The 23,349-nt window shown below is 47.3% G+C and overlaps 1 protein-coding gene across 1 annotated transcript in view; it reads right to left on the bottom strand.

Annotated features, from left to right (window-relative positions):
• Positions 1–17,284: 17,284 nt before the first annotated feature.
• The window catches only part of mrvi1 (murine retrovirus integration site 1 homolog), a 619,638-nt gene continuing 613,573 nt past the window's right edge, over positions 17,285–23,349 (bottom strand). Inside the window, exons 42-43 of the mRNA XM_059976243.1 lie at positions 20,584–20,712; positions 17,285–17,534 (exon numbers count right to left, since the gene is read on the bottom strand). Of these exons, the coding sequence (XP_059832226.1) occupies positions 17,285–17,534; positions 20,584–20,712 (379 nt within the window). The remainder of the gene's footprint in view (positions 17,535–20,583; positions 20,713–23,349) is intronic.

Here is a 23,349-nt window from a genome sequence, read left to right as displayed (position 1 = left end):
CATTATACTTGTTGCAAAAGCACCTTACTATTTGTTAATTTATTTGTGGTAATATTACTTTATGGGTTGTGTTTGAGTTCTATGCATTGCATCCAGAGGAACATTGTTTCACTTGGTTGTATACATATTGAATATCAATAAACTTCAAGTTCAAGTTTATGGGTATCTAATTGTACGTACATAGATCCAACTGAAACAACGTTCCTCCGGACCACGGTCACCCACAATACATATATACAACCCAACGAAACAACGTTCCTCCAGACCACGGTCACCCACAATACGTATATACAACCCAACGAAACAACGTTCCTCTGGACCACGGTCACCCACAATACATATATACAACCCAATGAAACAACGTTCCTCTGGACCATGGTCACCCACAATACATATATACAACCCAACGAAACAACGTTCCTCCGGACCACGGTCACCCACAATACGTATATACAACCCAACGAAACAACGTTCCTCTGGACCATGGTCACCCACAATACATATATACAACCCAACGAACAACGTTCCTCCGGACCACGGTCACCCACAATACATATATACAACCCAACAAAACAACGCTCCTCTGGACCACGGTCACCCATGATACACATATACAGCCCAACGAAACAACGTTCCTCCGGACCACGGTCACCCACAATACATATATACAACCCAATGAAACAACGTTCCTCTGAACATTGTTTATTGAATAAGCTTCTGAACTATGCTGCTTCCACAAAGCAACAAACTTTACAACACGCACCAAATGCTGGAGGAACTCAGCAGCTCAGGCAGCGTCTGTGGTGAAGAATGAAGAGTCAATTTTTCAGTTCGAGTTTCTGCATCAGGAATGAAATGATGACTATTTATTCCTCTCCATACTTGCTGCTTGGCCTGCTGAGTTCATCCAGCAGAGTGTGTGTTTTTGTAGAGGTGTCCCTGCAGAATCAGAATCTGGTTTACTATCATTGCTGAAGGTTCTCGGCTCAAAACTTCAACTGCTTATTTCCTTCCATTGTTGCTGCCTGACTTGCTGAGTTCCTCCAGCATTTTGTGTGTATAACTGTGGATTTCCAGCATCTGCAGAATCTCTGTGTTTAAAAATTCCCGGCATATGTCAGTGCTAATAAGCTTGATCCTGAACCTCCTTTGAAAAGGGGGAAAGTGGCAGTGGTGTGTGGTCATGTTTGTTTTGACGATGTGAATGGATGTCATCTGGTTGGAGGAGGTGCAGGAAATCTGGTTCTTGCTGTGGGCAACCTCACCCTGTTAGGTTTTATTCTGAGTTTCATTTGTGGTCTGAGGTAAAGAGGCTGGCCTTGAGTGTGTTCCTCTGGCATGTTGCAGAGGCACAGTGTAGCACAAACGCTCAAGATGAGTATGTTTTCCGAAGGGATTGAGTGGACTCCTTTAACGCAGGACTCTAGAACGGCCATTCTCAACAGGGGCCATATGGCCCCCTTGGTGGCCCTGGCACATTTGAATGGGGCCACCGACTGAAAACTATGAGAAGGGGTGCCCCAACTGTTTATGGGGGCCCTGGTGACTGAACCGATGAAATACCCAAGCAGCAACCTTCATTGGAGTCAGTATTTTCCCTCTTATTTATAATATCTTTCCAACACACAGTTTGAATTCAGCACACCTGGTACATTCATTGCTTAAGATCCTCCCACACAGCCTCGCTTTAGAGCCAGTCATGAATCAGACTGCACCTGGTTAACGAATTCAATCAAGGGTTCTCACATCCATTATCACCATACTTCATCCTCTGAAGATCAGCATGCCTTGCTAGGCCTTTTTTAGCCCAGTAACCTTAAAGTGTATGTGTTTGGATGTATTATACGTTAAGGTAGGTTGTGAAAAGTGTTTATTACTGCATATGAACAGAATTGACATCGCAACAAGAGGCGACCTCCCACTTTCATTGTCCAGCTTGGAGCCCGATATCATGAATCTTGCAGAAAAGCACCAAGCTCAAGGATCGCATTAGGCCTGACAGATGTTTAATTTCTTTTAAAACAGTCTTTTTTAAAGTTTCGTCCAGTATGTCGGAATGTTCTGTTTTCTTGGTGTTCAATAATAAACAATTTTCTGTCTATCTGTTCGTGTTGTATCCCTGTTTGAAAGGGGGGCCCTGGAACCTGAGAAGAGCTCCTAAGGGGGCTGTGGCCAAAAAATGGTTGAGAATCACTGCTTTAGATCTCAGAGAATATAGAACATAGAACAGTACAGTGCAGGAGCAGGTCATTTGCCCCATAATGCTTTGGCAAACCATCTGAGAAGCAAATCAAAAATACACAAAGACTAATTTCTCCAACCTACACAATGTTCATATGTCTCCATCTTCATCACATCCACGCGCCTATCTAAACAGCACTTCAAACCTCTAATGTATTTGCCTCCAGCACCACACCGGGCATTCATCACTCTCAGTTAAAAAGCATACCCCTCACATCTCTCTTGAACCTACCCCCCTCCACCTTCAATGCATGACCTCTGGTATTAGATATTTCAACCCTGGGAAAAAGATACTGTCAGTCTACTCTATCTATGCCTCTCATAATCTTATAAACCTCTATCAGATCTCCCCTCAGCCTCTGATGTTCCAGAGAAAACAACCCAAGTTTGTCCAGTCTCTCATGATAGCCCATGCCCTCTAAACCAGGCAGCGTCTTGGTAACCTCTTCTGCACCCTCTCTAAAGCCTCAACATCCTTTTTAAGGTGGGGTGAACAGAACTGTACTCCAGATGTGGCCTAACCAGTCTTATAAAGTTGCAATGTAACCTTCTGACTTTTGAACTCGATGCCTTGACTAATAAAAGCAGACATTCCATAAGCCTTCTTAACCACCCTATCGTCCTGTGTAGCCACTTTCAAGGAGCTATGAACTTGGGTCCCAAGAGCTCTCTGCTCAGCAACACTGTAAAGATCTTGTCCTTAACAGTGTACTGTCTCTTTGCATTTGCCCAACCAAAGTGCAACACGTCACATTTATTTTGGTTTAACTCCATCTGCCAATTCTCAGCCCATATCTGCAAATGATCTAGATTGCACTGTATTCTTTGTCAGTCTTCTACTCTGTCCACAGGTCTACCAATCTTGGTCTCATCTGCAAATTTACTAAAACACCTATCTACATTTTCATCCAGGTCATTTATATACATCGCAAACAGCAGAGCTCCCAACAGGGAGCAAATAAGGTGCTTGAGGAGTATAAAAAGTGCAAAAAAATACTTAAGAAAGAAATCTGGAGGGCTAAAAGTAAACATGAGGTTGCTTTGGCAGTCAGGGTGAAGGATAATCCAAAGAGCTTCTACAGGTATGTTAAGAGCAAAAGGATAGTAAGGGATAAAATTGGTCCTCTTGAAGATCAGAGTGGTTGGCTATGTATGGAACCAAAAGAAATGGGGGAGATCTTAAATGGTTTTTTTGCATCTGTATTTACTAAGGAAACTGGCATGGAGTCTATGGAAATAAGGCAAACAAGTAGTGCGGTCATGGAACCTATACAGATTGAAGAGAAGGAGGTGCTTGCTATCTTGAGGCAAATCAGAGTAGATAAATCCCCAGGATCTGACAGGGTATTCCCTCAGACCTTGAAGGAGACCAGTGTTGAAATTGCAGGGGCCCTGGCAGAAATATTTAAAACGTCGGTACCCACGGGTGAGGTGCCGGAGGATTGGAGGATAGCTCACATTGTTCCGTTGTTTAAAAAAGGCTCTAAAAGTAATCCGGGAAATTATAGGCCGGTAAGTTTGACGTCAGTAGTAGGTGAATTATCGAAAGGAGTACTAAGAGATAGGATCTACAAGTATTTAGGTAGACAGGGACTTATTAGGGAGAGTCAACATGGCTTTATGCGTGGTGGGTCATGTTTAACAAATCTATTAGAGTTTTTTGAGGAGGTTACGAGGAAAGTGGATGAAGGGACAGCAGTGGATGTGGTCTACATGGACTTCAGTAAGGCCTTTGACAAGGTCCCGCGTTGGAGGTTAGTTAGGAAGATTCAGTCGCTAGGTATACATGGAGAGATAGTAAATTGGATTAGACATTGGCTCAATGGGAGAAGCCAGAGAGTGGTAGTGGAGGATTGCTACTCTGAGTGGAGGCCTGTGACTAGTGGTGTGCCACAGGGATCAGTGCTGGGTCCATTGTTATTTGTCATCTATATCAATTATCTGGATGATAATGTGGTAAATTGGATCAGCAAATTTGCTGATGATACAAAGATTGGAGGTGTAGTGGACAGTGAGGAAGGTTTTCAAAGCTTGCAGAGGGATTTGGATCAGCTGGAAAAATGGGCTGAAAATGGCAGATGGAGTTTAATACAGACAAGTGTGAGGTATTGCACTTTGGAAGGACAAACCAAGGTAGAACATACAAGGTAAATGGTAGGACACTGAGGAGTGCAGTAGAACAGAGGGATCTGGGAATACAGATACATAGTTACCTAAAAGTGGCATCACAGGTAGATAGGGTAGTAAAGAGAGATTTTGGGACATTGGCCTTGATACCTCAAAGTATTGAATATAAGAGTTGTAATGTTATGGTGAGGTTGTATAAGGCATTGGTGAGGCCAAATTTGGAGTATTGTGTGCAGTTTTGGTCACCTAATTACAGGAAGGATATTAATAAGGTTGAAAGAGTGCAGAGAAGGTTTACAAGGATGTTGCCGGGACTTGAGAAAATGAGTTACAGAGAAAGGTTGAGTAGGTTAGGACTTTATTCCCTGGAGCCTAGAAGAATGAGGGGAGATTTGATAGAGGTGTATAAAATTATGATGGGTATAGACAGAGTGAATGCAAGCAGGCTTTTTCCACTGAGGCTAGGGGAGAAAAAAACCAGAGGACATGGGTTAAGGGTGAAGGGGGAAAGTTTAAAGCAGGGGTTCCCAATCTGGGGTGCGAGATGGAATTTCAGGGGGTGCGAGAAAGAGTGGCTTGTGTCCTTGAGTGACGAGTCACGAGTCATCACTCAGCCAGCTGCCAGTGTGCCTTGAGAAGTGGTAGTAACGTTTGTCCCAAGCACACTCCAGTCTCCCGCTGCCCGAGTCCAGAGAGACGTAAACTCAATCCAGTCTCCCGCTGCTTGAGTCAGCATTGAGGATTCTCATCAGTGTTACTTGGGAAGTTACATTTCAGAGTCGAGGAGTCTCATCAATTTTAGCTAGGTTACATCTCAGTGTTAAAAATCATCTCATAATGCCAAAATCTTTATACATCTCGAATCAATCATCGAGCAACGACTTCGCGTTAAAACCAAATCTGCAGACAGTAGGTAAATTATTCAATTATAAAATTTTAAAAAGCCACATTTTGATAAAAAGCAGCTGAAGTCATTCATTCGTATTTGTCTCAATGCATTAAAGAAGTTTTTGAATTTCAAAGGTTTTTTTTCCTTGTAAAAGGTTTTTTTCTTGAATCGTTGATAATTTTGAATTGTGTTAGTTGAGGAGGTATCATGGTTAGAACCAAGGACTTTGAATCGTGATGGGAGTTCATATCTCCAGTATCATTGGAAATAGGTGTGTAAATTCAGTACAGAGTAGCCTAAAAAGTCACGTTGCGTTCCTGTGGCATTTCCACCTGACGACTTATCTTGGCGTAACCGCAGTTAATATCATAATATAATATTCAAAAGCGTATTTCTCACAATACTTTGCTATAGGCGTGTCTGGTTGAGTAAAGTGGTCATCCCTGACTTAGATAGTTTTTCTCATATTAGCATATTTTTCTCTTTACCCTTAACCCTTCATTAACCCTTCATCATGTCAAAAAGAAGAAAATGGAATGATGACTATGTGTGCTTTGGTTTCACTTGCACAACAGGAAATGATGGCTTGCAAAAACCCCAGTGCATTCTTTGTAGCGTTGTGTTTTCCAACTGAAATCTGAAGCCATCCAAGCTTCAAGAGCACTTCAAGAACAAGCATGGTGGAGCTGATGTTGAAGGACATGATGTTGGGTCATTGAAAATCAAAAGAGCTTGTTCTGATTCACAAAGAACTCTTCCAAAATTAGGTTTTGTTTCTGTTGAGAAACCACTACTTCTTGCTTCATACTAAGTGGCATATAAAGTGGCCAAATCCAAGAAGCCCCATACAATTGGGAAAGATCTCATCAAGCCATGTGCACCGGAAATGGCAACAATTATCCTGGGCAAAGAAGCAAGAAAAAAATTTGAAAAGGTGCCCCTATCAAATAATGTCATTCACAACTGAATCAGTGTTTTGAGTGAAGATATTTTGGACCAAGTCATCTTAGATGTCAGAGCTAGTCCTGTTAAAATCTCTATTCAGTTGGATGAGTCAACTGATGTCTCCAGTTGCAGTCAACTCACCACATTACTGAGGTATGTCAATGATGGTGCTGTGAAGGAAGATTTCCTGTTTTGTAAAGATCTGAAAACAAACACAACTACAAAGGATGTGATGCAGCTGGTGAAAGACTTCTTTGCCAAACATGATTTAGATATCAAAGTCATTGGTTCTGTGTGCACTGACGGGGCACCTGCAATGCTTGGAAATAAATCTGGCTTTTTTGCATTGATGAAAAAGGAAATTCCAGATTTGCAAGTTACCCATTGTTTTCTTCATCGGCATGATTTGGCGTCAAAAACTTTGCCTCCAATCTTGAAGAACATCCTTGTTACTTGTGTGATGATCATCAACTGGATCAGGGGGCATGCTTTGAACCATCGCATCTGCAAATCATTTTGCGAGTATCTGGGAAGGGAGCATTCAGTTTTGCTTTCCCACACAAAAGTCTGTTGGTTGTCACGAGGACAAGCTTTAACCTGCTTCTTTGAACTGCGGGAAGAAATCAAAGTTGTTCTGGAGGAGTGTGAATGTGATCTGGTTGGGGCAATGGAATCACAGGAATTCACCCAAATGCTGGCTTACTTAGCTGACATTTTCACTCGTATGAATGACCTGAATGTTTCTCTTCAAGGAAAAGGAATAAACATATTGAAGGCTTGTGAAAAGTTGAAAGCCTTCAAAGAAAAGTTACGCCTTTGGTGTCGAAGGATGGAAAGAGACAGTCTCTCAAATTTTCCTTCACTAGAAGAGATGGTTGACGATGCTGGATCCATAACTGCTACTGCGTGTGAAGAAATTGTGGCTCATTTGGAAATGCTGTCAGAATCATTTGATGGATATTTTGCTGCTGGAGACCTGAAGATTTCAGAAGAATGGATCATGAATCCATATTCCTACAATTTGGAGAAAATGTCAGATGATGAAAAGCTGAAGGAAGATCTTATTGATTTGTGGACAAATCGAGCTCTTGAAATGCAATTTGAAAGCAAGACTTTGGAGGAGTGTTGGTGTGCAGCACTGGATATGTTCCCAAGACTGGGTGGAAAAGCACTCCGTGTCCTCATTCCATTTGCAACAACATACTTGTGTGAATCTGGATTCAGTTCTCTTTTGTCAATCAAGACAAAATCTAAGAATCGCCTGAATCCACAGGCAGACCTGCGGATCACAGTCAGCAAGGAAGTTCCACGTTTTGACAAAATCATGAATGAGAAGCAGCAGCAAAGAAGTCATTGAATTTTATGTTCACAATTGGGATTGATTTTACTGTTTACTTTTTTCCCGAATAAATTAGAATCTAATTACTCAATTTATATTTGCATTTTATGCACTGAATTAAAAGCTTATTTTTTAAAGTTCAATTTGTTCACCTGCAGTATTGGATGTGGTTCAAAAATTAGAAATTAGACTTCTTCATCTTCAAATGTGATATTACTTTTGGAGGGGGTGTGAACATTAATCAAACATTTCCTAGGGGTGTGGGGCATAGAAAAGGTTGGGAACCACTGGTTTAAAGGGAACATTAGGGGGAGCTTCTTCACACAGAGAGTGGTGGGAGTGTGGAATGAGCTGCCAGATGAAGTGGTAAATGTGGGCTCACTTTTAACATTTAAGAAAAACTTTGACAGGTATATGGATGAGAGGGGTATGGAGGGATATGGTCTAGGTGCAGGTCAGTGGGACTAGGCAGAAAAATGGTTCGGCACAGCCAAGAAGGGCCAAAAGGCCTGTTTCTGTGCTGTAATGTTCTATGGTTCTATGAATCTCTAGATTGTATATGGTATAAATACTTAGATATTAAATGTATATGGAACATTTGAACTTTGAACAAAAGTATCCTGGAAGTTAGCTACACAACCTTCAACTGGTCACATCCTCAGAGACCTCAGCATGAATTTCCATGACGTGTCAGAAATCCTACAATTCTTTTGCAAGATGCGTGATTCAATCCTACCTCAAAGAAGACCAGTAGATTAGTCAAATGTTATTAGTCAGAAGCGATTAGTCATTTGCGATTAGTCAGGTGCTCTGATTCCTCTATATTTACGAGTGCCCTTTTTTATAAAATTTTTTTGTGGCATGGATCCCAAAATGCAGAAGTTCCCACAAATTTTTAGAGTTCCTTGAAAAACTCTAATAGTTAACAAAAAACAAAAAATAATCATCAAAAATTACAGGGGGACCTTGTTTAGCTGGATAACTTGGCCGAGGAATGGCAACTGGAGTTTAATTCAGATAAGTGTGATATATGGTGTTTTGAAGTCCAGGTAGGACATTCATAATGAACAGTAAGTCCTGGGGAGGGCTGTAGAACAGAGGGACCTGGGGCGACAGACGCATGGTCCCCTGACACTGGTCTTACAGGTAGATAGGTTTGTGAGGAAGGCTTCTGACACACGTCTTAATAATTCAGGGCACTGAGTATAGAAATTGGGATGTTATGTCGCAGTTGTACAAGATGTTGATGAAGCTGCACTTGGAGTAGTGTGTCCAGTTTTGGCTGCCCTGTTAGAGGAAAGAGGTGAGGTCTTTATTCCTTGGAGTCTAGGAGACTGAGCTGTGACCTACATTCTCTAAGAAATTTATTTAGAGATACAGCACAGTAACAGGCCCTTCCAGCCCAACCACCCAATTCCATCCATGTGACAAATTAGCCTAACCCGTGCATCTTTGGACTGTGAGAGGAAACCGGAGCACCTGGAGGAAACCCACACAGTCACAGGGAGAACATATAAACTTGCTACCTGGCAGCAAGCGGCAGGAAATGAACCCTGGTCGCTGGTGCCGTAAAGCAGTGCGTTAACTGACACGCTACGTGCTGTATATAGGAGTGTATAAAATCATGAGGGGCATAAATAGGGTGAACAGACATAGTTTTTACTCCAGGGAAGGGGAACTAAATACTAGAGGGCATAGGTCTAAAGTGAGAGGTGAAAGATTTAATAGGGATAAGAATGGTAATTAATGTCTTGGTGTAATGGTGAGTGTATGGAACCAGCTGCCAGAGGAAGTGGTTGAGGCAGGTACATTAACCACCATTTAAAAGACACTTGGACAGGTAGACGGGTGGGACGTGTTCAGAGGGATATGCGTATGGTCAAATACAGACAAATGGAACTAGTTCAGTGGTCAGTCGGGAGACGTCGAGCCGAAGGGCCTGCTTTATGACAATGACTCCAGATAGTCACCGGATCCTTGCTTAGGGAATGTTTCTGCAGGACCCCAATGAGGCTGCTTCGGACAGTCACATCTGGTTAGTTTGTCACAGGGATTAAAGACAGAGACACGAGAGACGGCAGAGCACCACAAACAAAACACTGGAGAAACTCAGGCAGCTTCTACCGAAATGACGTTTCAGGCTGAGACCCTTCATCAGGACTGGAAAGCAAGGGAGAAGAATCCTCTCCTCCCACCTTCTTATCCTGGCACGTTCCCCCCATCCTTTCCGGTTCTGAAGAAGCGTCTTGGCCCGAAAGATTAACTATTTGTTCATTTCCATAGGTGCTGCCTGCCCTGCTGAGTTCCGACAGCATTGTGTGTGAGAGTGTGCGTGTGTGTATGTGAGAGTGTGCGTGTGTGTATGTGAGAGTGTGCGTGTGTGTGTATGTGTGTGTGAAGAGAGTGTGTCTGTGTATGTGTGTGTGTGTGTATGTGAGAGTGTGTGTGTATGTGAGTGTGTGTGTGTATGTGAGTGTGTGTATGTGAGAGTGTGCGTGTGTGTGTATGTGAGTGTGTGTGTATGTGAGAGTGTGTGTTTATGTGAGTGTGTGTGTATGTGAGAGTGTGTGTGTATGTGAGTGTGTGTGTATGTGAGAGTGTGTGTGTGTGTGTGTCAGTGTGTGTGTATGTGAGAGTGTGTGTGTCAGTGTGTGTGTATGTGAGTGTGTGTGTGAGTGTGTGTGTGCATGAGTGTGTGTGTGTGAGAGTGTGTGTGTATGTGAGAGTGTGCATGTGTGTGTATGTGAGTGTGTGTGTGCGTGTGTCTGTGAGTGTGTGTGTGTGTGTGTGTGTGTGTGTGTGTGTGTGTGTGTGTGTGTGTGTGTGTGTGTGTGTCTGGATTTCCAGCATCTACGGAATCTCGTCTTTATTAGTCTCACTGGCCTTGTCTTGTTCTTGCGTCCCTTCTTAAACAAAGACACATTAGCCACCTTCCAACCTCCCCTGACCAGGTACAGTACCTTTGCCTCAAGTTTGTAAACAGCGGTTGAAGGAACGCTACACGCAACAGCCTTTAAAGATCGCATCTCGCCTGTGTCAAAAATGGAGGGGGGGGGAGGGAGGGAGGGAGGGAGGGAGGGAGAGAGAGAGGGAGAGAGAGAGAGAGGATTTCTCATGTAGTTCCCTAACTGTGTTGTGATGTTGCGATTCACTGTGAGGCTGTTGTAGTTCACTGCTGGCTGCCGGCAGTCAGTGTGAAAATAGAACTATCCCATCTATAGAAATGAATTAACAGTCGGCATTTCAGGCTGAGACCCTTCATCAGGTCTGGAAAGTTAGAGAGAAGACAGAATAGGAAGGCGGGGGTAGGCGAAGCTGGGAGGTGATAGGTGAAGGCGGGAGGCTGAAGTGAGAAGCTGGGAGGTGAAAGTTGGAAAAGGTAAAGGGCTGGAGAAGAAGGAATCGGATAGGAGGGAGAGTGGACCATGGGAGACGGGGAGGAGGAGGCGCATCGCTGGGGGAGAGGGGTGGGTGATGGGCAGGAGGCCAGAGGGGGAATTGAAGAAGATGGAAGGGCAAGGGGAGAATTTGCCAGAAGTTGGAGAAATCCAATCACAAACAGGAGAAAGTCTGCAATGGCTGGAAATCCAGAGTGACACACAAAATGCTGGAGGAACCCAGCAGGTCAGGCAGCATCTATGGAAATTAATCAACAGACAATGTTTCAGGCCGAGATCCTTCATCAGGACTAGAAAGAAGGAGGAAACTGGTATAAAAAGCTGGGGAAGGGCATGAGGAGCAAAAGTTAGCAGAAGACTGATGGATCCAGGCGAAGGGCTGATAGACACGTGAGGGAGGGGGAGAGTGGGAATGATGTGAGAAGCGGGGAGATGATAGGTGGATCCAGGTGCGTGGAAGGAGGGTAAAAGTGGTGTACAAAGCTGGGAGGTGATAGGTGGATCCAGGTGCGTGGAAAGAGAGTGAAAGTGATGTACAAAGCAGTGAGGTGATAGGTGGATCTAGGTGAGGTGGTTGTTAGACACTTGAGGAGGGGGAGATTGAGAATAATGCAAAGAGCATGTATGTTTAAGATAATGAGAGGCATCAATCGTGTGGATAGTCAGAGGCTTTTTCCCAGGGCTGAAATGGCTAACATGAGAGGGCACAGTTTTAAGGTGCTGGGGAGTAGGTATAGAGGAGATGTCAGGGGTAAGTTTTTTTACGCAGAGAGTGGTGAGTGTGTGGAATGGGCTGTTGACAGCCGTGGTGGAGGTAGAAATGATAGGGTCTTTTAAGACACTCCTGGAGAGCTACATGGAGCTTAGAAAAATAGAGGGCTATGGATAGCCCTAGGTAATTTATACGGTAAGGACATGTTTGGCACAGATTTGTGGGCCAAAGGGCCTGTATTGTGCTGTAGGTTTTCTATGTTTTTTCTATATTTCTAAGCTGGGAGGTGATAGGTGGATCCAGGTGAGGTGAGTGAAAGGACTGTGCAAGAGGTGTACAAAGCTGGGAGGTGATAGGTGGATCAAAATGAGGAGATTGTTAGGGTAGTGAAGGAGGGGAATTGTGGGAATTGTGAGAAGCTGGGAAATGATATGTGGAAATGACAAAGAGCTGAAGGTGGAATCTGTTAGAAGAGGATAGTGGAGTAAAGGTAAGGAGGTGAGGAGCCACAGAGTGATGGGCAGATGGAGGGAATAGGGGAGGGGAAAGCGATAGGATGATGGGAGGAGACATAGGAAAGTGGTTATCAGAAGTTGGAGAAATTGATGCTGTTAGAGGTAGAAGCCTGAAGTTCGAGTCTGCACGTCTGGGCCAGACTTGGGGCTTGTTTTGGTCTGTTGTTGTTGTTGCTGCTTGAGTCGTTCTGCCAAGCATTATGGGCATGCCATGTTGGCGTTGGATTGTGTAACAACACCTGCGGCCAGCCCCAGCACCTCCTCAAGCTGCGTTGTAAATGCAAATGACAGATTTCACTGTCTGTTTCGATGTCTGTGTGGTGAATAAATCTGAATTTGAAGATCACCTGAATGTGAAGGAGGCTACCCAGATGGAATATGAGGTTTACTGTGAAGAGCACTCTTAACTGGTTACATCACTGTCTGGTGTGGAGGGGCCACTGCACAGGATCAGGAAAAGCTGCAGGAAGTTGTAAACTCAGTCAGTTCCATCACGGGCACCAGCCTCCCCGGCATCGAGGACATCTTTGAAAGGCGATGCCTCGAAAAGGCAGCATCCATTGTGAAGGGTCCCCATCACCCAGGACATGCCTTCTTCTCATTGCTACCATCAGGGAGGAGGTACAGGAGCCTGAAGACACACACTCAATGATTCTTCCCCTCCACCATCAGATTTCTGAATGAACATTGAATCCATGAACTACCTCACTACTTTTTTGCTATCTTTTTTCACTACTAATTTAATTTAATTTATGTACTGTAGATATGTTTATTATTGTAATTTATAGTTTCTATTACTCTATATTGCAGTGTACTGCTGTGCAAAACAACACATTCCATGACACGTGCCAGTGATTCTGAACCAGCAACTGTCCTCATCGTGCCAGTGGAGGAAGCCATGGACAGACATAGTGATGTGGGACGGGGAGAGGAATTAAAATGGCTGGCCATCAGGAGATCCTGGCTGGTATGGTGGATGGAGTTTAACTTGATATGAGGGAGTTTATTTATTTAGTTAGAGAAACAGTACAGAATAGGCCCTTCTGACCCTTCAAACCACACTAAACAGCACTCTCCCAATTTAACGCTTGCCTAACCACAGGACAATTAAAATAACCAATGATCCTATTAACCTGTATGTCTTACAACTGTGAGAGGAAACTGGAGCACCCAGGGGAAAGACACACGGTCACGGGGAGGAAAGTCACACGGTCACGGGGAGGAAAGTCATGCGGTCACGGAGAGGAAAGTTAATGGTCACGGAGAGGAAAGTTAATGGTCACGGAGAGGAAAGTCACACGGTCACGGGGAGGAAAGTCACATGGTCACGGAGAGGAAAGTCACCTGGTCACGGGGAGGAAAGTCACACGGTCACGGGGAGGGAAGTCATGCGGTCACGGAGAGGGAAGTTAATGGTCACGGAGAGGGAAGTTAATGGTCACAGAGAGGAAAGTCACACGGTCACGGGGAGGAAAGTCACGTGGTCACGGGGAGGAAAGTCACACGGTCACGGGGAGGAAAGTCACACGGTCACGGGGAGGAAGGTCACACGGTCACGGGGAGGAAAGTCACACGGTCACGGGGAGGAAAGTCACATGGTCACGGGGAGGAAAGTCACACGGTCACGGGGAGGAAAGTCACACGGTCACGGGGAGGAAAGTCACGTGGTCACGGGGAGGAAGGTCACACGGTCACGGGGAGGAAAGTCACACGGTCACGGGGAGGAAAGTCACACGGTCACGGGGAGGAAAGTCACGTGGTCACGGGGAGGAAGGTCACACGGTCACGGGGAGGAAAGTCACACGGTCACGGGGAGGAAAGTCACACGGTCACGGGGAGGAAAGTCACCTGGTCACGGAGAGGGAAGTTAATGGTCACGGAGAGGAAAGTCACGTGGTCACGGGGAGGAAACCCACACGGTCACGGGGAGGAAAGTCACCTGGTCACGGGGAGGAAAGTTAATGGTCACGGGGAGGAAACCCACACGGTCACGGGGAGGAAAGTCACACGGTCACGGGGAGGAAGGTCACGTGGTCATGGGGAGGAAAGTCACCTGGTCACGGGGAGGAAAGTCACACGGTCACGGGGAGGAAGGTCACACGGTCACGGGGAGGAAGGTCACACGGTCACGGGGAGGAAAGTCACGTGGTCACGGGGAGGAAAGTTAATGGTCACGGGGAGGAAAGTTAATGGTCACGGGGAGGAAGGTCACACGGTCACGGGGAGGAAAGTTAATGGTCACGGGGAGGAAACCCACACGGTCACGGGGAGGAAGGTCACACGGTCACGGGGAGGAAGGTCACACGGTCACGGGGAGGAAGGTCACACGGTCACGGGGAGGAAAGTTAATGGTCACGGGGAGTAAAGTCACACGGTCACGGGGAGGAAAGTCATGTGGTCATGGGGAGGAAAGTCACACGGTCACGGGGAGGAAAGTCACGTGGTCACGGGGAGGAAAGTCACACGGTCACGGGGAGGAAAGTCACACGGTCACGGGGAGGAAAGTCACACGGTCACGGGGAGGAAAGTCACCTGGTCACGGGGAGGAAAGTCATGCGGTCACGGAGAGGAAAGTCACGCGGTCACGGAGAGGAAAGTCACACGGTCACGGGGAGGAAAGTTAATGGTCACGGGGAGGGAAGTTAATGGTCACGGGGAGGAAAGTTAATGGTCACGGGGAGGGAAGTTAATGGTCACGGAGAGGAAGGTCACACGGTCACGGGGAGGAAAGTCACACGGTCACGGGGAGGGAAGTTAATGGTCACGGGGAGGAAAGTTAATGGTCACGGGGAGGGAAGTTAATGGTCACGGAGAGGAAGGTCACACGGTCACGGGGAGGAAAGTCACACGGTCACGGGGAGGAAAGTCACACGGTCACGGGGAGGAAAGTTAATGGTCACGGAGAGGGAAGTTAATGGTCACGGGGAGGAAAGTTAATGGTCACGGAGAGGGAAGTTAATGGTCACGGGGAGGAAAGTTAATGGTCACGGGGAGGAAAGTTAATGGTCACGGAGAGGAAGGTCACACGGTCACGGGGAGGAAAGTCATGCGGTCACGGGGAGGAAAGTTAATGGTCACGGGGAGGGAAGTTAATGGTCACGGGGAGGAAGGTCACACGGTCACGGGGAGGAAAGTCACCTGGTCACGGGGAGGAAGGTCACACGGTCACGGGGAGGGAAGTCACCTGGTCACGGGGAGGAAAGTCACATGGTCACGGGGAGGAAAGTCACCTGGTCATGGGGAGGAAAGTCACACGGTCACGGGGAGGAAAGTCACCTGGTCACGGGGAGGAAAGTCACCTGGTCACGGGGAGGAAAGTCACACGGTCACGGGGAGGGAAGTCATGCGGTCACGGGGAGGAAAGTTAATGGTCACGGAGAGGGAAGTTAATGGTCACGGGGAGGAAAGTTAATGGTCACGGAGAGGAAGGTCACACGGTCACGGGGAGGAAAGTCATGCGGTCACGGGGAGGAAAGTTAATGGTCACGGGGAGGGAAGTTAATGGTCACGGGGAGGAAGGTCACACGGTCTCGGGGAGGAAAGTCACCTGGTCACGGGGAGGAAGGTCACACGGTCACGGGGAGGGAAGTCACCTGGTCACGGGGAGGAAAGTCACATGGTCACGGGGAGGAAAGTCACCTGGTCACGGGGAGGAAGGTCACACGGTCACGGGGAGGGAAGTCACCTGGTCACGGGGAGGAAGGTCACACGGTCACGGGGAGGAAAGTTACACGGTCACGGGGAGGAAAGTCACGTGGTCACGGGGAGGAAAGTCACACGGTCACGGGGAGGAAAGTTAATGGTCACGGGGAGGAAAGTCATGCGGTCACGGAGAGGAAAGTCACGTGGTCACGGGGAGGAAAGTCATGCGGTCACGGAGAGGAAAGTCATGCGGTCACGGGGAGGAAAGTCACACGGTCACGGGGAGGAAAGTCATGCGGTCACGGAGAGGAAAGTCATGCGGTCACGGGGAGGAAAGTCACACGGTCACGGAGAGGAAAGTCACACGGTCACGGAGAGGAAAGTCATGCGGTCACGGGGAGTAAAGTTAATGGTCACGGAGAGGAAAGTCATGCGGTCACGGGGAGTAAAGTTAATGGTCACGGGCAGAAAGTCACGTGGTCACCTGAAGGAATGTACAAGCTTGCTTAAGGAGGGTGCTGGAATTGAACTCCGAACTGAAGCCCCGGCTGTAATAGTGCCACGCTATCCACTATGCTGCCGTGTGCTGAGGGATTGGCAGTGGAAACCACAGCAAATGTTTAAAATCAAAATCCAGCCCAACCTGCACTCAGACAAGTAAACCACTGTGACACGGTGGGGGGGCCATGGTGTTTGAGTATTTACTGAGACTCAAACACAAGAAACCCACAAAATGCCTGTTAGGTGAAAGGTAGGAGGATCTAGAATATAAAAGCAAGGATGTTACACTGAGGATTTACAAGATGTTGGACAGACCTCACTTGGAGTTTCGTGAGCAGTTTTGGGCCCCTTATTTAAGAAAAGATGTTCTGGCATTGGAGAGGGTCGAGAGGGAGTTCACGAGAATGATCCCAGGAATGGAAGGGTTAACATATGAGGAATGTTTGATGGCTCTGGGCCTGTACTCACTGAAGTGGGGATCTCATTGAAATATAGAGTGGATGTGGAGAGGCTGTAGTGGGGAGTCTAGTACTAGAGGCACAGCCTCAGAATAGAGGGATATACATTTAGAACAAAGCTGAGGAGGAATTTCTTTAGCCAGAGGGTGGTGACTCAGTGGAGTTCATTGCCATGGACTGCTTTGGATGCTCAGTCATTGGGTATATTTGAAGTGAGGTTAATTGGTTCTCGGTTGGTCAGGGCATCAAAGGTTACAGGGAGAGGGTCGAGAGGGATAATGAATCTTCCATGATGGAATGGAGAAACAGACTCGATGGGCTGAATGGCCTCATTCTGCTTGTATGTCTGTGTCTTGTCTCGGAGTTCAAAGTCTCTTGGTGCTTTATACTGCAGCCAGCACAAGGTTCACAGTCTTGGCCAACAGTCCCCTCCACACGGCCGATTCCACACCGCTCGACAGCCACTCTGCTGCAGCATTAGCCGGCACACAACCTCGGCTCGGGTCCTGCCCCACCCTCACGCCTGTGCCCGGTTTCTGTGCCACAGTCGTGAGAAAGGCCAGGAGGAACTGTGCCCGGAGGGGAGGCAGGAGCCCTTCGCGCTGGGCGAGCCCGCGGCCTGCTCACATGGACTGCGCAGAGAGGCGAAGATACTGCTGAGTACGGCCAGCAGGAGGACAATGGCAGCCACGACCCAGATCACGCTGCGGTGCCTCGCTGGCTTCGGACACAGCTGGACAATCAGCTCAGCAACCTCTTCCAACTTACTGTGGGAAAGGGAACAAGAAGCAGAGGGAGGGGTGGACGGGGAGGCAGAGGGATGGATGTTCAGAGGGGGAGAGGGAGGGGCAGATAGGAGACGCAGAGATGTGGATGTACAGAGGGAGGGGTGGACGGGGAGGCAGAGGGATGGATGTTCAGAGGGGGAGAGGGAGGGGCAGATAGGAGACGCAGAGATGTGGATGTACAGAGGGAGGGGTGGACGGGGAGGCAGAGGGATGGATGTTCAGAGGGGGAGAGGGAGGGGCAGATAGGAGACGCAGAGATGTGGATGTACAGAGGGAGGGGTGGACAGGGAGGCAGAGGGAGGGGCAGAAGGAAGGGTAGACAGTGCAGGCAGAGGAATGGATGCACAGAGAGGGGGAGGTAGAGGTTTAGACATACAAAGAGGGAGAGGCCGAAGGAGGGGTAGACAAGAGGGTCAGAGAGAGAGGCAGATGGGGCAAGGGAAGCAAAGGAGAGGAGAGAGAGTGTGATGTTGGAATAGGTGGAAAGACAGAGAGAGAGTGGGCAAAAGAAGGGGATAGGGAGAGTCAGGGCAGAAACAAACGGTCAGATGGGGAGGGAAAGAGAGGGGAGATAAATGAAAATGAGAGTGAGAACAGGCAAGGGGAACAGGGGAGTATGGAGAAAATCAGATGGAGGGAAGGAAATAAAGAAAGATAATTTTATTAATTGCATCCCAATCAACCTCATCACCTCTTCTATCAACCCCCTCCAAATTTCCCCTCCGAACACATTACTTCCCTCTGATCACATTCCCCACTCTACCCTCTTTAATCAGTCCCCTTTCTCTCTCTCTCTCACCCTTGCCTCCTCGCCTAGCAGTAGGGGGCAGGGTGGGACTGACACCACCCATGCCTGGAGGAAGCTGAGAGATGCGGTTCGGGTGGAGCAGGGAGCAATGGCCTGGAGTCTGACTGGGGACAGTGACCCTGTCGCTCAGCAGGATGTGGGATGTGATGGTGTTCTGACGTCTCTCTTTCTCCACAGCCAGCAAACCTCAACCTCAAGTGATCCCTTCTCTCTGCTGAGTCTCGGCCTGGCCCGCGGCACGGGATTATAGGCAATTCTCCAATTTCTACCATTTCATTCCATTTGAATCAGGTCATTTGCCATTGAGTCTGTCCCGCCATTCCATCAGGGCTGATTTATTATCTGTCTCAACCCCATTCTTCTGTCTTCTCCCTGTAACCTTTGATACCCTTACTAATCAAGAACGTATCAACCTCTGCCTTAAATATATCAAATGACTTGGTCTCTACAACTGTCTGTGGCAATTAATTCCACAGATTCACTGCCGTCTGGTTAAGAAATCCCCCCTTATCTCTGTTCTAAAGGGATGTCCCTCTATTCTGAGGCTGTGCCCTCTGGTCCTAGACTACCCTATGAAAGGAAACATCCTCTCCACATCCACTTATCAATGCCTTTCAATATTTACCAGGATTTAGTGAGCTTCCGCGCCCTCCCCCACCCCCCCATACTTCGAAACTCCAGTGTGTACAGGTACTTCTCATACATTAACCCTTTCTTTCCTGGAATCATTCATGTGAATCTCCTCTGGACCTTCTTCAATGCCAACACATCTTTTCTTAGTTAAGGGGCCTAAAACTGCTCACAAAACTCCAATACCCACTTCAGATAACCAGCAGCCAACCCTTTCCCCCATTTATTTTATCAATGTGAGACCACCTACCGTATTTGTCCAATTATCATCCTCGCCTGTCCTCTACCACCCGATAACTCATTATGCTTTGTAGGGTACATGTTATTGACGAGGCCGCATTTGGAGTACTGTGAACAGTTTGGGAGCAGATTAAGGCCATTTGATTATGGCTGATTTATTTTCTCTCTCCACACCATTCTCATGCCTACTTTTCATAACGTTGGACATCCTGACTAACCAAGAACGTGGTGTCAGGATTGGTCCCCTTTTGAATTAACCTGGTCATGATATGAACATTCCTGACTTGACCCTTACTTTTTTTTTACAAGGCTGAGTGGCTAGCTCGATGTTTAACCCAGCACAGATAGAAAGGCGCTCCGGGAGTGGCCCGACTTGGATTCAAACTCGGGAGCCTTCACTCCGGAGTCCGGCACTGATGTCATTGTGCCACTAGCCAGCCTAGTCCAAAGCTAGAGGGCATTGTTTAGGGGTACAGGGTAAGATGACAGGTGACAGGGGTAAGATTTATAAAAGGCCTGAGGGTTTTTTCACCAAGCAGGTGGTGAGTATAAGGAATGAACGACCGGAGGGAGTGGTTGCAGCATCATTTAAGAACACTTGCACAGCTACATGGAGGGGTGAGGCTTAGAGCGATATGGGCCAAATGCAGGGAATAGGGACGACCTGGATGGGCACTGTGGTTAGCATGGACTGGTTGGCCTGAAGGGTCTGCATCTGTACTGTATCGCTCTGTATCTCCACATGCCCCTGGAATATTTATATGTAGATACGTCTACATGGAGCGTTGTGGGAGGAAATCAGCATCCATCTTTAAGGACCCCACCATCCAGGCCATGTTCTCTTCTGGCTGCTGCCATCAGGAAGAAGTTACAGGAGCCTTAGGACTCAGACCCCTGATGAGTTATTACCTTCAAACTTTCTGCATAATCCCTCAAAGAGTTGAACTGCATGTGCATGCAACGAGAGCTGTATAACTCATCTCCTTCTAGACCAAGAACTTATCAGCCACCCCTGCTGTGGACACTTTCTGGAGGTCCAAGATCCGTATGCTCCACAACCGCCTGACTAAGTGTGTAAATGTAGGAGGGGACTATGTTGAAAAATAAACGTGCTAGGTTTTCTAAAATTGACTCCTACCTTAGGCCACAAACTTATCAATCACCCCTCGTATGTACTTCAACAATAACTTTACTTGGAACTTTTAAATATTTATGTTTACGGTGATTTCTTCTCCTTCTCTCTCATGATTCTATTTACTTTCTTCAATTGACCAGTCTCTCTACACAACTGTGGTGTGGGAGTCCCACAGCTGGTGAAGTAACTCCCACCCTCATCGGGTGAGCACCCACCTGCCCTTCCTTCCCCCTGTGAGGCTGGTCTCTGTTGCTGGTCCCTCGCTGGCTCCTTCCACTTTCCCAGTTTCATGCCGAAGCTCCTTCTGATCCTGGCTGAGTTGGGCTTTCAAACCTTCCTGGTAACTAGGAGACAGAAACGTTTTAGAAAGAGTGTTAGCCAATGGGTTGTTGTGCTGAATTCATCCATCATAGATGTATGGCTAATTTTGCCATGGACAGTCCAAAGCCACATTATAAAAGCAGGGCTGGGTATGAACTTCCCATGAACTGTCCCAAACCCGGCTGTGAAAGGAGGAGGAACGGGTATGAACTCCCCATGAACTGTCCCAAACCCGGCTGTGAAAGGAGGAGGAACGGGTATGAACTCCCCATGGACAGTCCCAAACCCGGCTGTGAAAGGAGGAGGAACGGGTATGAACTCCCCACGGACAGTCCCAAACCCGGCTGTGAAAGGAGGAGGAACGGGTATGAGCCCCCCATGGACAGTCCCAAACCCGGCTGTGAAAGGAGGAGGAACGGGTATGAACTCCCCATGGACAGTCCCAAACCCGGCTGTGAAAGGAGGAGGAACGGGTATGAACTCCCCACGGACAGTCCCAAACCCAGCTGTGAAAGGAGGAGGGTTGGGTATGAACTCCCCATGGACAGTCCCAAACCCGGCTGTGAAAGGAGGAGGGTTGGGTATGAACTCCCCATGGACAGTCCCAAACCCGGCTGTGAAAGGAGGAGGGTTGGGTATAAACTCCCCATGGACAGTCCCAAACCCGGCTGTGAAAGGAGGAGGGTTGGGTATAAACTCCCCAAGCCTGACTGTCAAAAGAGCAGGGCTGGTAATGGGGCTAGCAACCTCAGCCTGTTAATACCCAGAGCTACAGAAACACCAACAGAAGCTCCAAATTCTTCATCCCTGGGAGAGGAATGATGCACCAAGAAGATGTCCACACCTGGGAAAGCCTGAAGACTAGCCCTGCATAGAGGACTTTGGCAAGCTGATGTCTGTGGTCTCTGCCCCAGCAGGGATGATGGACTTAAGGAGAAGGTGAAGATGCATTACTGGTGAACTGGTTTGTTATGTGAAAAGCTGGCCTTGCCTACTCTTCATACAGATCAGACCATTACATAGTGTATTGAGCTAGAACAAAGAAAACAATAACAGAATGCAGAATAAAGTGTCACAATTACAGAGAAAGTGCAGTGCAGGCCAAAAAAGAGGTGCTAAAGTCATGGTCAGGTAGATTGTGAGGTCAAGAGTCCATTTTATCGTACTAGGGATACTGTTATAACAGTGGACTGGAAGCTGTCCTTGAGCCTGGTGGGACGTGCTTTCAGGCTTTTGTATCTTCTGCCCGATGAGAGTGGGGAGAAGGGAGAATGTCCGGGATGGGGAGGGTCGTTGATTATGCTGGGGCAGAGAGAAGTGTAGACAGAGTCCAGTGAGATCCATCTATTTATCAATGTACATTGAAACATACAGTTAAATGCGTTGTTTGCATCAACGACCAACTCAACCATTGTGCTAGGAGCAGTGTGCAAGTGTCACTCATATTCCCACACTAACATAGCAAGCCCACAATGATATGGAGGTTTCTGTGATGAGCTGGGCTGTGTCCACAGTCCTCTGTGGTTTCTTGTGGATATGTGCAGAGCAGTTGCCATACCAAGCCACAATGAAAACTGCTCCCATTGGTGGAGCGGTCAAGACCTAACCTTTGTAAAGCGAAGATGATTGGCTAAAGATCCAAAAGCAAGGTAAGGGATTCTTTTACTCAGTGGGTGGGTAAAGTCCTGTTGCTGGGAGAGATGAAGTGTGAGATGTGATGATCTAATGAAGGGGGCGGGGAGGTGGGGAATTGGGGCTAGCTACCATACAGTCTCAATGGGTTGAATGGTCTCCACTCCTATCTCATATGGTCTTATTAAAGAAGCACCAAACCCTCACCAACAATGTCCAATGACCAAGAACCAAGAGCTACAAACACCAGAGATTCTGCAGATGCTGGAATCCAGAGAGACACACACAATGCTGGAGAAACTCAGCAGGTCAGGCAGCATCTATGGAGATGAATAAACAGTCAATGTTTCAGGCTGAGACCCTTCATCAGGACTGAAAAGGGAGGGGGAAGGTGCCAGAATATGAAGTTGGGAGGGGTGGGGTAGGAAAGAGGACAAGTTACAAGGTGATAGGTGAGACCAGGTGGGTGGGGGAGGGGATGAAGTGAGAAGCTGGGAGGTGACAGGTGGAAAGGGAAAAGGGCTGACGAAGGAATCTGATAGGAGAGGAGAGTGCACCATGAGTGAAAGGGAAGGAGCGAGTGATAGGCAGGAGAAGAGAAGAGGTAAGAGGGGGGACAGAGTGGGTAATTGCAAACGGGGAAGGAGAAGTGAAAGAAATTAATGGAAGTTTGAGAAATCGATGTTCATGTTTTGAGGTTGGAAGCTACTAAGACAGAATATGAGGTGTTGCTCCTCCATCCTGAGAGTGACCTCCTTGTGGCAGTAGAAGGCCATTAAGGTGGAATAGGTACAGGAAATAGAATTATAATGTTTGGCCACCAAAAAATCCTGCTTTTTAAAACAATAACCATCACATTTTTACAACTCAGGGCATGAAGGATACGGGAGAAGGCTGAGAAAATGGATCAGCCATGATGAAATGGTGGAGCAGACTCAATGGTCCTAATGGCCTAATTCTGCTCCTATTTCTTATGGCCTTATGGACATCCTTTCTGTTTCACCGGAGAGTTACTGACACCATGCCGG

The sequence above is a fragment of the Hypanus sabinus genome, chromosome 7, assembly GCF_030144855.1.
Source record: "Hypanus sabinus isolate sHypSab1 chromosome 7, sHypSab1.hap1, whole genome shotgun sequence".
NCBI classification, from domain to species: domain Eukaryota; kingdom Metazoa; phylum Chordata; class Chondrichthyes; order Myliobatiformes; family Dasyatidae; genus Hypanus; species Hypanus sabinus.
Note: the sequence above shows the minus strand (reverse complement) of the source record. Positions and strands in the feature narration are given on the sequence as shown.